The 12397-nt window shown below is 27.6% G+C and overlaps 1 protein-coding gene across 3 annotated transcripts in view; it reads left to right on the top strand.

The window, feature by feature from the left end:
- LOC129965732 (uncharacterized) overlaps positions 1 to 12397 on the top strand; it is a 33404-nt gene that overhangs the window by 7795 nt on the left and 13212 nt on the right. For all 3 annotated transcript variants that reach the window (XM_056079861.1, XM_056079860.1, XM_056079859.1), the window contains 5 exons: positions 3501 to 3831; positions 5972 to 6144; positions 8050 to 8127; positions 9727 to 9885; positions 10580 to 10823. In XM_056079861.1, coding sequence (XP_055935836.1) covers positions 3501 to 3831; positions 5972 to 6144; positions 8050 to 8127; positions 9727 to 9885; positions 10580 to 10823 — 985 coding nt within the window. The remainder of the gene's footprint in view (positions 1 to 3500; positions 3832 to 5971; positions 6145 to 8049; positions 8128 to 9726; positions 9886 to 10579; positions 10824 to 12397) is intronic.

The following is a 12397-nucleotide window of genomic DNA, read 5'->3' as shown; positions in this document are numbered from 1 at the left end:
TAAAGTTAGGCGGTTTGCAGGATCCATCAAACACAACTCGAAGTTTGGTTGTAATACTGTCTTTCTTTTGCACAGCATGATGAGGAAGGAAGTAATCTGGTTTAGAAGAATCAAAATCTTTGTTAGGTGACATATGCCCCAATTCTTCATATTCTCTCATAAAACTCTTGTATTCCATTTCAAATTCTGAGTTAAACTTAAATTTCCTTTCCATAGCTAGAAGCCTAGAAATAGCCATTCCCTTTGTATCTCCTAACTGATTAATGTCCTTATAAACAGGTAATCTTACAACAAATCGACCCTGACCATTTATCCTGCAAGTCGATTTAAAATGATTTTCACAAAATTCTTCTTCATCTGACATAAGAAACTTTTTATCCGGCAACTCTTCCATTTGCCAAAATTTTTGCAAAACAGAATCAATGTTACAATCACTTTCAACGGAAATCAGATGCGATTGTGTGTACGATGATGAAATAGAATCTCTTCGAATCTGACCTGCGACAACCCATCCAAATATTGTGCTTTGCGCAATTGGTTGTCCTTCAGACCCACTAATTTTTCCATTACGAAGGATTGAGAAAAAGCAATCAGAACCTAAAATTATATCACATTCTGATGGCCTTGAAAAATCTTCATCTGACAGAGTCATGCCCTTCAAATAATCTAATTCTTTAATGTTAATATTCTCAACTGGGATTTGAGAAGTAACCTTATTTAAAATAAAAGCATTAACTGTCAAACATTCTTTACTAAATCTTGACCCAATTTTTAAATTAACTGAGCCACGTGTGGTTCCTGCTTGAACCCCACTTATCCCACTTAGAGACACTCTAGCATTCTTTCTTTTTAGTCCTAAAATATTTATTACATTTTCACTGACAAAACTGGACTCCGAACCACTATCTAGTAAAGCTCTGAATAAGAAAGAATCACCCCCACTATTATACAGTAAAACCTTTGCCGTGGGAAGGAAGGTTATAAATTTGGAGTTGTTTAGACATGTGCTAGAACTAACAGGCCTTTGAGGTTCCACTGATTTATTGCGTTGCGTTTCTCCCCCTGGGCGGATGTCGTCTTAGTAGGGGTGTTTTGGGGTTTGATCGTTAGGTTCGGGTTCGGATTCTGAAACACGTGCACTATTTACTACCCTTTTAACATCTTCATGCAAGAGTGAATTATGGTTTCCTTTACATATTGTACACTTTAAATGGCTATTAGTGCAATCCTTAATTTTATGAGAATTCAAACATAAAAAGCAAAGATAGTTTCGCTTTACAAAATTCTTCCGAGCATTCAAATCCATATTTCTAAATTTAATACATTTAAACAATTTATGCATTCCCGAACATTTCAAACAATTTTTATCACTTTTATTTCTTTGAATATTTTCACATGCAACAAACTTAGACTTAGTAGGAATTTTAGCATCAGATTCATTATAAACCATTAATTCAAGAGATGAACATCTGGTATTTAAAAATTTCAAGAATTCTTCCCACGTAGGAAATTCTATTTCTGACGTTTTCACGGACCAAAGTCTTCTTGTTTCAGGATCTAATTTTTGCAATAACAAATGAATTAGCCATGGATCTCTGCTAGATGCCTCTTCTCCTAAAGATTTTAACCCTCTCAAAACCTCATCACTCGTGTCAACTATATTTCGCAAATTCGTTGAATTGGCTTGAGAGATGCCTTTTTGTTCCAAAAATGTTTTGATTAATGCATTAATAATTTTCTTCTTCTTATCATACCTGTCCATTAATTTTCCCCATGCTTCTTCATAGGAATCATTGGACAACGGTATGTGCTTAATTAAAGAAGCGGGTTCATCAGACAACAAACCCTTTAAATATTGAAATTTTTGGCTATTACTTAGTGAAAGCTGCGAATGAACTGTGGATACAAATAAATCTTTAAAGTTCATCCAATCTTCAAATTTACCAGAAAACACTGGAATAGTAAGTTTTGGTAAACGAAAATTCGAAATAGATTGAACTGAAGAATTTTGTGTTACAACAGAAGTAAATTGTGATGTATTAAAGACATCAATTTTATTTTGAAACTTTAATTTCAAGGAAAAATATCTATTTTCGAATTCCTCTATTTCAGAATCCTCAATAGTTACTTCTGAATCTAATTTTTCGAATTCTTTCAAAAGTTCTTCTAACCTCTGCAAACGAATCACTACCTCATTTCTTGATTCCAATTCATCTGCAGAATGTTCTAATCTAGTTAAGGAGGCCTTAACCTTGCCTCTTGCTACTTTAATTTGCGTTATGTGTTCCTTATATCTTTTCGGATCGTCCATGTTGAAAAGAAATTATATAACAAATCGTTTGCGAAACGGAACCGAAACTAAAGCAAATTATGTTCGCTCGCAATTCGAGAACTTCTTATTAACTCTTCAGATGTTCTTCTCTTTAAAGACATCAAATTAATAATCAATAATAATAAGAAACAAATGAAAGAAACTTATCTGTTTCTCATGCTGACATCTCGCCGGTGCCTCCAATTTTATATGTAGAGCTGGTTGTGTGTATTTAAGCCAAGGAAAGATGCCTTCTTGTCTCTTTTCTTATTTATTTTGCACACACACACATATAACAACACATGGACGATGACTTCACATATATAAGGTAACACATAATACTATATACAATTAAAGTAGAAATTGCCGCTAACAAAGAGCGAACGAATACTTCTTTTTGCCGCTAACAAAAGAGCGAGCGGTGCCTACTTGCACCAGTTTCACACCAACTCTCAGGGAGAAGTCTTTACAAAAACAGCTTAAGTGCGCCTCCCCCACATTCCAAACATACATATGGGTTAGCGCATACTGCGCCATCTATGTTCAGTATTAATCTTTACTGTATGAATAAATATACAAAGAAACAAAAATACAAATAAAGTAATTAAATAAAAACAAAATAATAAATAATAAAATCACATAAACATATAGATTATCCTGAAAATTTATGATTTTAAATTACAAATTCTATTAAAATGGATAAAAAACTTGGAAAATTTAGCAATATCATTATGTGGGGTCCATATTTCTGTTGAAGGGGATCATACACTGTATTAAAAATTGTTATAGAAGCAATAAATTCTGTTGAGCTATTTCCTGAATTTTAATTTTAATATTTTATGATTAATCTGGCAAAATAATAATTTATGGTAGATAATATTGCTGCAGAAATTAATTTCAATATTTTTAAGAAATTATGATGTTTTATTTTTACCAATATTCTTTGATTTTTGATGATTTCTTCGCATTAAATTGTCGAATATTTATTTTCTCAGACTTTCCATTTTTGGATCTTGAATTTATTCAAAATTAATTTTTGATTGAATAATTTTAACTATAATTTACTTAAAACTTTTAATTTTCAGTAATATGTCATATATAGATCCTATAAGAATAGATTTTTGTATTTATTTTTTATTTAAGAGTGTAAATTTTAGAGACTTCATTTCTACTTTTATTTATATTTCAGCACAATGTATTTTCCAAAACGGCAGACCAACTGGTTGATAAAGGATTTGATTATGAAGCTGGAAAAACATGGATATACCCCACAAATTACCCAGTTCGTGATTATCAATTTGCAATAGTGAAAGAGGCTCTATTTAAAAATACTCTAGTTATTTTACCCACAGGATTGGGAAAAACTTTTATTGCTGCTGTTGTTATGTACAATATTTATAGATGGTATCCAAGTGGAAAAATTATTTTTATGGCCCCTACACGGCCACTTGTTGCACAACAAATTGATGCATGTTATAAAGTGACTGGAATTTCACATGCAGATACTACGCAAATGACTGGTAATTTAATTACATTTTGTGATCATTTCTAGCATTAGTTTAATTTTTAATTTAATTAGTTTAATTTCTAGCATTAGTTTAATTAGCTTAATTTGTAATTTTATTGTTTCTATTGTTTGTATATTATGAAAATAAAGTAACTCGCTCTATGTCAAAAAAATATGGTATACATTTTAAAATAATTTTTCTCTAAATTTATGATGTACATATATGCAAGGATGCATTATTAGTTGGGTAGAGTAAGTTGACTCATAGTAAACATAAATTAAAATACTATTATAGAAATTGTCCAATTAGGGAAAGAAATCCATCACCTTAGATAATGGAAAATGATACTTTATTTCACTTGAAAATATGAAACACAAGTATAAAAAAAACTGCAGTGAAAGTATAACCAGTGAATAACTTTTATAGAAACTCACAATACAAGCTGACAGCAAATTGCTTATTCGATAATAGTACTAGTACTCAGAGTGCCAGCTAGATCTTGCTTCCCATATACAACTCAAGAAAGAGAGCTTATTCTCATGAGAACGCATTGCCTTTTGAAGTCAATAGATTATGTCATCACATAGAATTGTTTAGATCTCGATTCCTAAAAGAGCATTCTTGCATTCTTCAAAATCTATTTTTGTTGCCAAAATTGGAGTCATTGACTTGGCATCCAATCAGCATTCATTAATAATCCCCGTAAATCTATCTTTCCAGAAATGGGACTAACATGGCAGGGGTGCTATTTTATAGATTCATAGCAATATAATCTCATTTGAAATGGGATCTGACTTTGTCAAGTGGTTCTTGAGGACATAGAAAATTTGTTTGTAATTATCTCTAATTGTTAAATACGCTTTCTTTGCAGTACAACACTAGTCTGATGAAAATTGCCAAGTTTATAGATACAATGGATATATTATATAAAATTTGTTATTTATTCAAAAGTAGTCATTATTGCTGACCAGCTAGTTCGTTGGAGATAATGGTTATATTTTATTTCAGTTAAATCACTTAGATAAAACTTCTTGTTCATTGATTCCATGTAATTGTCAGACATTAAAGGTGTATTATTTTAATTATAAGAAATTTATTATTTAATAATATCTGCGTGTTTACTATCACTTGTTAATAGAATTATTATCTGGTATAAACTGTATTACTTGATTTTTAAATAATTTATTCTATCTATTGATCTTCAATATTTTTGTTTAATATATGCCATATTTTGGGTCTAAGAGAGTAAAAAAGAAGTTTCAAATGCTCCAGTATTCCTCCTTGAATATGTCAAATGTATATTTGCTGTATATAAAATATATGGAGCTTATATTATATTAAGATTATTCTGTATTATTTAGTTAAATAAATTCACAAATTTATAAGATGCTTATTTCTTTTTATATTGATATAAGTTGTCATAGTAGGTGTGCTTACACCAGCTGATATAAAATATCTTTTCCTAATATTTTACTTTTAAATTATATACCATTTTCATTTTATTCCATTTCTGGAAACTTCTTATTTATGTAATGATTTCAGAATTTTTTTTTTAGTGCTTCATATAATTTTTAACCATGTTGCCAAACTTTTAACATATTACTTTTTTTTTTCCAGTTTAAAGCTAAATTCTGTCTATTCCATTTTTGACTTAATTTTTTTTAGACTTCCTACTTAGCATTTAAATAAGAGATATATATTTTGTAATAAGAACAAATAAAAAAAATTAATGCAATTTTAAAAGCTGTTATTAAATGTCTTAATCATAATAGCTTTTTTAAGTATTTACAATTTTTAATGCTAAGTAGGAAAAAAAAAAAAAAACTGTGTAGCCCCATTTAAAGTAGAAAACTTTAAGCAATATTGAAATAAATGATATGCTTATTAAAAAAATTTGTTTTCTTTTTATCAAACCATGTACTTATTAAGGTTAAACATTTCTTAATATGAAAATGGATTATTTACATCCTGCTGTTTGTCTAATTTTTTTATACTACTTTTTATTTTTAATTCCTGAGCATATCTTTTATAAATTATATATATTTTTTTATTATTGAGAATGATTTCTTGATTTCTGTAGAATGATTGGCTGAAGTATTTGTTATTTATTACTGTCTCACTTTTATTTATATTATTATGATTTTTCCTTTAGGAACTAATCAACCTGAAGAACGAAAAAGAATGTGGATGAAGAAAAGGGTGTTTTTTCTAACACCCCAAGTTTTAGTGAATGATTTGGCTAGAAATATTTGTCCAGCTGAAAGTATCAAATGTCTAGTTGTTGATGAAGCTCATAAGGCATTAGGAAATCATGCTTATTGCCAAGTAATTTTTGAGAAGAATCTTTTATTTATGTGAAACTTTAAAAAATAATTACAATGGTTTAACTGATTAAGAATTATTATTTTATAATTAATTAAGATTATATTGGTATTAATAAATTGTTATTATATTTTCTATTAATCTAGCATTATTTTAGATTACTCTTTTGCTATAAATAATATGACATTCTTCATTTAATTTCCTTAATTAATAATATGACATTCTTCATTTAAATTGGCTTTGAAATTTTCTAGTTCTTAAATGTATAATGAAAAGGTTTATATTTCTTTCAGTCTTTTTATTTTTTCCCTCTATTTGTTTTTTTATTTTTTTATTTTGCTATCAGCTTTAATGTGTTATAATTTTATTAATTTTATTATTATTTTTATTTTATTCAAGCTATTTGTTAAAATTTAAAGATCTTGTTTTTATTTTATACTTTTATTTACAGTCTTTTTTGATAAAATGCAAAAATTCATTTTAATTTAAATTTGTATTTTCTTTATATATATAATTTGATTTTTATTTTTGTATGAATTTAGTATACATAAAAAGAAAGAAGAAAATTTTTTGCTGTTAAAAAATTATTTTTTGCTGTCTAACCAAGGAAATAGATTTGAAGTTATATTTTAGTATAAAATATTTTATTGTTTTTAGTGAAAATTGTTTTTAGTGAATTTTATTGTTTTTAGTATAAAATATTTTATTGTTTTTTATTGTTTTAGTTGTGTGAAATTGTTTGATCAGTTATGATGAAATATAAATTATTAAAAGTAAACATAACTTGCTTCTTCATTATATTAAGGAAATATTGGTCTTATCAATTATATTACTTTTAGAACTGTAAAAGATGATGAAAACAAAAATATTTCATATTATATATATAATGTAAGCAATATTTTTTGAAAGCAGAAGGCAGATTCAATAATAGAGAAGACACTTTGCATTTTTAAGTTCGTTTTATTCTCCTTAATCCATCCTGGGAAGGCATAATTATTTACAAGCCGGAGCGACGAGCACACAGAATGACACAGAGCGAAAGGAAAGAATTGAAGCTGATGAACATTTTATCCCTGGTCTTATATAACATGAGATTTCTGATATGTGTCAATTCTGTTTGGAATTTTTCTCACGTGTCGACCTTGACAAGGGAAACAGAGATGTCTTTTAGAAGAATCTGTTTACATCAGTGTTTCTCTATGCCTTTACTCAGCACGTGGGAACCGCAGACACAATAATTTTTACAAAGTTTCAGTTGAATTAATTAGAATTGAAATTAGAGTTTAAAATATCATTACATATATATTACAATCAATTACAATTAGCTGATTTGGATGAATAATTACTGATAACAATTATTATTTGTCACATGGACTGGTAGCTATTCGTTCTATTAGTCACATTAACCATAATTTGCATATCTTTTTCAAGGGAATACACTAAAAAAAAAATTTTTTTTTTCTAACATTACTCATAATTATCCCAGAAGTTTTCACAAGAATTTATTATTTTTTTTGTTAAATTAATATAATTACAATTACATCATTTACTTTCAGAATCATACTATCATATGAAACATATTTGATTGGTTCTTTTATTAGTACTTTCTATTGCTGTTCATTATAAATTCTCAATGACTCTTTTTAAATCCTGTCTGAAGCTTGTATATGTTAGTGTTCCTCATTTTGTCTTCACTGTGCTCCTACTTTTCAAGTATACTAAACCTGTTGTAAATGAAAATATTTTGATTCAAATGAATCAAATTTGATGAAATCTGGAGTGATTAAAACATGCATTTTTCACTTCTGTATAATAATATTAACACTTTTTACTCTGAGTTAATTTTTAATATTTTTATCTACCTTGTACTATGAGTCATTTTCATGGAATTTTCTTTCTATCTTCCAGGTAATAAAAGAACTTCAAGCCTATACAACTCATTTCCGTATTTTAGCATTAACAGCTACTCCAGGTAGTGATACTCAGGTAAAAATTTTTATTCAGTTTTGAATATCTACATAATGTTTTTATTTATCTCTGTTGAATTACCTGTACCTTTAAAATTTTTTACATATGTTAATTTATAAGATCTAAATCTAAATCAAACATTAGGGAATTGAAGGCATAATATGTGTACTTAAAATTGTCCCATTTTGGTATTAGAAAATGCATTTTTTTAAAAAAGTTATTCTTCTATTGTATTGAAGACTGCTTCATTAAAAACACCATTTTTAGGATAATTTTTATTTTTTATTAAGCTTTTCATCCATCTCCAAAGTGGAATTTTACCAGTGAAAATAACCAATACTACACAGAAAAGGTCTATAGATGCTTTATATCAATTTATGACTACTAGTTATGAGTGAATATTTCTCACCAAATCAAAATAGTACGCTCTAGGCTCACAATTTAAACAGCCTCTCCCCCAACAAAAAAAGCTTATGACCACTATCTGAACAGAAAAATTATAGTGCTGTGGGACATAAAAGAAGTTTTATTGGTTTATTTCCTACTAAAAACTGAGGCCATAAATATTTTGCATTATTGCAATACTTTCAGAAAATTATACTGCATTATCTGAAAGAAAAAAAAATTATCTTAATTTTCTGGATTTGCTATATGGTAATGCTTGATTATATATTGCTGATAAACAGAAAGACTGATTGAGCATTTGAACTAGTTTTCTTTTTGTTCTGGTGTAGCTATGAATGACGACCACTTGCTTTCCTATTTTATAAAATTCCTTAACATTCAGTATTACAACAAGAGCTTTTCAAAAAATATAAAAAAGTTGTTTCAGACCTTTTCATATTTTAAAGTTATTCTATTATAATTTTGTGTACTACTACTATCTAATTACTTTCTAGATGTGTCTGATATAAATGCATCATTATAACTATGCTTTCTTATGTTTACAATTTTTTATTGTTAAAAAAAATTATATTTTTTAAAAAAGTATTTCATGTAAACTTGTTTTAATCTTTTTTCCTTCAGGGGTGTTTGTGCTCCGGGGAAACCCCGGAATTCCGGGGATTTTGAACTTCGATACCCGGAAATTCCTGGGATCGTCGTTCAAAAGGAAGTAGGAATAATAATGAATTATTTATTTTGATCTGGGTAATTTTGTTTGCTTTGAAAGCAGAAAACGCAAGGTCAGTGTGTGTGGTGAAAACTTTTCCTTTCTTTCTCCAAAGGTAGTGATAATGCGTGAAAAGGGGGAAAAAACTTCTTTTTTGTTCTTTCCTTATTGCGAGTTATGACTCATTCCCCCGGTTCTCGGACATTCTCTTCTGGATTCTTTTCGGCAAGTAGGCGCGGCAGAAAAAAAAGGGAGAGACTTCGTTCGACCAGATGTGCGATCACGTGACCTGGGTTCAAAGGTCTTAATTTTGCAAAAAAAGTAATTCATTGAACTTTTATAATTAGGTCATTCAATACTTCATAATTGTAATTTTTCATTTCTCCCCCCCCCCCCCCTTCTCGAAACTCCAAAATGTCGGTAGTAAGTCCGTAAAAGTTTCAGGGGATTTTTTGGGGTCCCACAAACACCCCTGTTCCTTGCTAATGTTTTAATTATTTTTTTAGGCTGTAAAACTTCTGTTATCAAATCTTTTAATATCTCATGTTGAGATGCGTACAGAAGATAGTGATGATGTGAAGCCATACACACATGTAAGAGATATTGAAAAAATTGTTGTACCACTTGGTGACAGACTTCTATCAATCAAGAGCAGATTTCTGGATGTAAGATATATTTTAACATTCCTCTGTTCTGAATGTTTTATTTCATTCGTTACTCTTGTTTTCTTTTGGCAGTTGAATCAATTCTGTTTTAAACATATTTAATTTTAATATTAAATGAATAGAAATTTATTAAATATGCATAAATCTCATTGAAGCATTCTCATTGATCTTTTAACATTATTTAAGTATTTTTATACCTTAAAATTTTATGATTATTTTTTACAAAATGATTTCATTATTCTAAACTTACATAGTTTGGATATTAACTTTTTTAATGCCTTCTATCTTCATGCAAGATTATCAACTATTAACCTTTGTGTGATATGTAATCTTATATATTAATGCCTTCAAAATATTATTTTATTATAATTTTAATTATTTTATTTTAAATTTATAACAAGTAATTAAATTTGCATTATGCTCTTCTGGATTAAATATAAAAAATATTAATTTCCATTTTTTTCTTTTGCCTTTTCTCTTCATATTTTACAATTTTCAACTTCTTTAACCTTAATTTTATATTTTAAATCAGTGCCTTTAATTGCAATACATGTATTAGTAAAGATTAAAAATAACTTGTATTTAAGATGCTTATTTTATCAACTTCTGAAATGCTGCTTTTTTTTATAATTTCTAATATTATCCTTGACAATTTAATCAGATATATCACAAATATAATAACATATTTTTTTAGATTATCAATATTTATTTGAAGCGTCTAACTCAAAGACGAGCAATGACAGCCAAAAACCCTAGTTCTTTATCAAAATTTCAAGTTTTGAAAATGCGGGAAGATTTCAGCCAGCATCCACCAAGTAATATCGACAAATTTGCATATGGACTTATAATGGCTGATTTTTCTTTGTGTATCAGTTTATATCATGCATATGAATTGCTTTTATTGCATGGTGCAAGATCATTTTACAACTTTCTAACAGGTATGTCATAAAATATTTTTTAGATTGATTTGTGTCTTTTTTGCTTTCTAAAAATATTTTTATCCTTCCTTTTTTAATACACTAGAAAAACATAGCTATATCTGTTTTTAGTTTGATATCATTTACAACATCATGAAAAATGAGTTGTGCATAACTTTTAACTCTTTAATTGATAACTTGATTATCAAATCTCTGTTTGTTTTAGATTTAGCTTCATGTAGGATCAGCATTCCAATCAAATGTATCATTTCTATAATTACAATTTCAAAAGCTCATTTTTTAAAAAGTTTATATGCTGACTTGATTTAAACTACCATTAAGGATGTGGAATTTGTAAGATTAGTTGATTATACTTTGCACTATTCCTTAAGGTAATTTGAAAGGATTTTGAACTCCTTTTATGTACCTTCATAGATTTTTAAGATGTAGGAATTGAAGATGTTTCTGTTTCTCTCATTCTTTATCAAAGCTGAAAACCATAATTTCAATGTTTTAGATTACTACACCCAAAGTTACAATTCTTATCTCCTCTTTATTTAAATTTTTTTTGCATGCATATTCTATTTTAATTGTTAACACACAATAAGTCTATTGTGTGAATGATTTTTTTTTTTTAGAATTTGTAAATTATTATCAAAAATTGATATGCTGAATGGTAGTACTTTTTCCTTAATTTCAAATATATTTTCTTTGTAATGAAAATGATTTATAAAAAATTTTAAGAGCGTTTTTGTATCATTGTGGAAATAAAATAATGTATAAAAAAATATGTTTTAAATATTGAATTATAAAAGTTAAAAATTGAAACTTCGTAGAAATTAAAAAAAAAAAAAAACTTGTGACTTGAAAGATTATGCATCATAATATGAAACTTACTATAGGCATGCATAATGAAAAATTAAATCATTTATAATAATATATAAATTGAGTTTCTACATCATTCACTTCTTGACAATTTTCAACATCAATTTTTATTTTATGATATGAAATTTGTCAATTTTTATTTTGTTAAATTTAGTAATTTAACAAATGCATATATTCACATATGCAAATTTAATTTAACCATTAGGGTAAGTTACCATATGGGACTATTTGTAAAAAATAACAATATGTAAGATATTAGCAACTTTTATGGAATAGGAAGTCTAATTTGAGTTATTTTCTAATGAAAGATTTGTAGAAGACATTTCAAACTCAACCAATTACAATGCATAACACTTTATATTTAACATGACCCCCCAAAAATAAATATGTGCCAAAGTTGTATTTCACAATATTTTTATCTCTAAGGGGGGGACTTATTAAAATATTAAAATTATTAAAATAATCTGTTTAGTTAATTTAAAATAATCTGGGAAATTATTAAAATAATCTGTTTACAAATATATGCTCAAAAGAACATTACTTTATATTGCTTCAATTATGAGATTATCGTATATTGTCTAGTTACACATTTCTAGTGTTAAAGTATAAGGTCCTGATGGCTAATTTATAACTTATTAACCTTTGTTTATAATTTATACTATATCTGAGATAGTTATTTTTTCTGTCAGTAATCAAATAATATACAGATA

The sequence above is a fragment of the Argiope bruennichi genome, chromosome 4 (genome assembly GCF_947563725.1).
Source record: "Argiope bruennichi chromosome 4, qqArgBrue1.1, whole genome shotgun sequence".
In the NCBI taxonomy this organism is placed as follows: domain Eukaryota; kingdom Metazoa; phylum Arthropoda; class Arachnida; order Araneae; family Araneidae; genus Argiope; species Argiope bruennichi.
The sequence above is the reverse complement of the archived record's forward strand: the minus strand, read 5'-3'. Positions and strand labels throughout refer to the sequence as shown.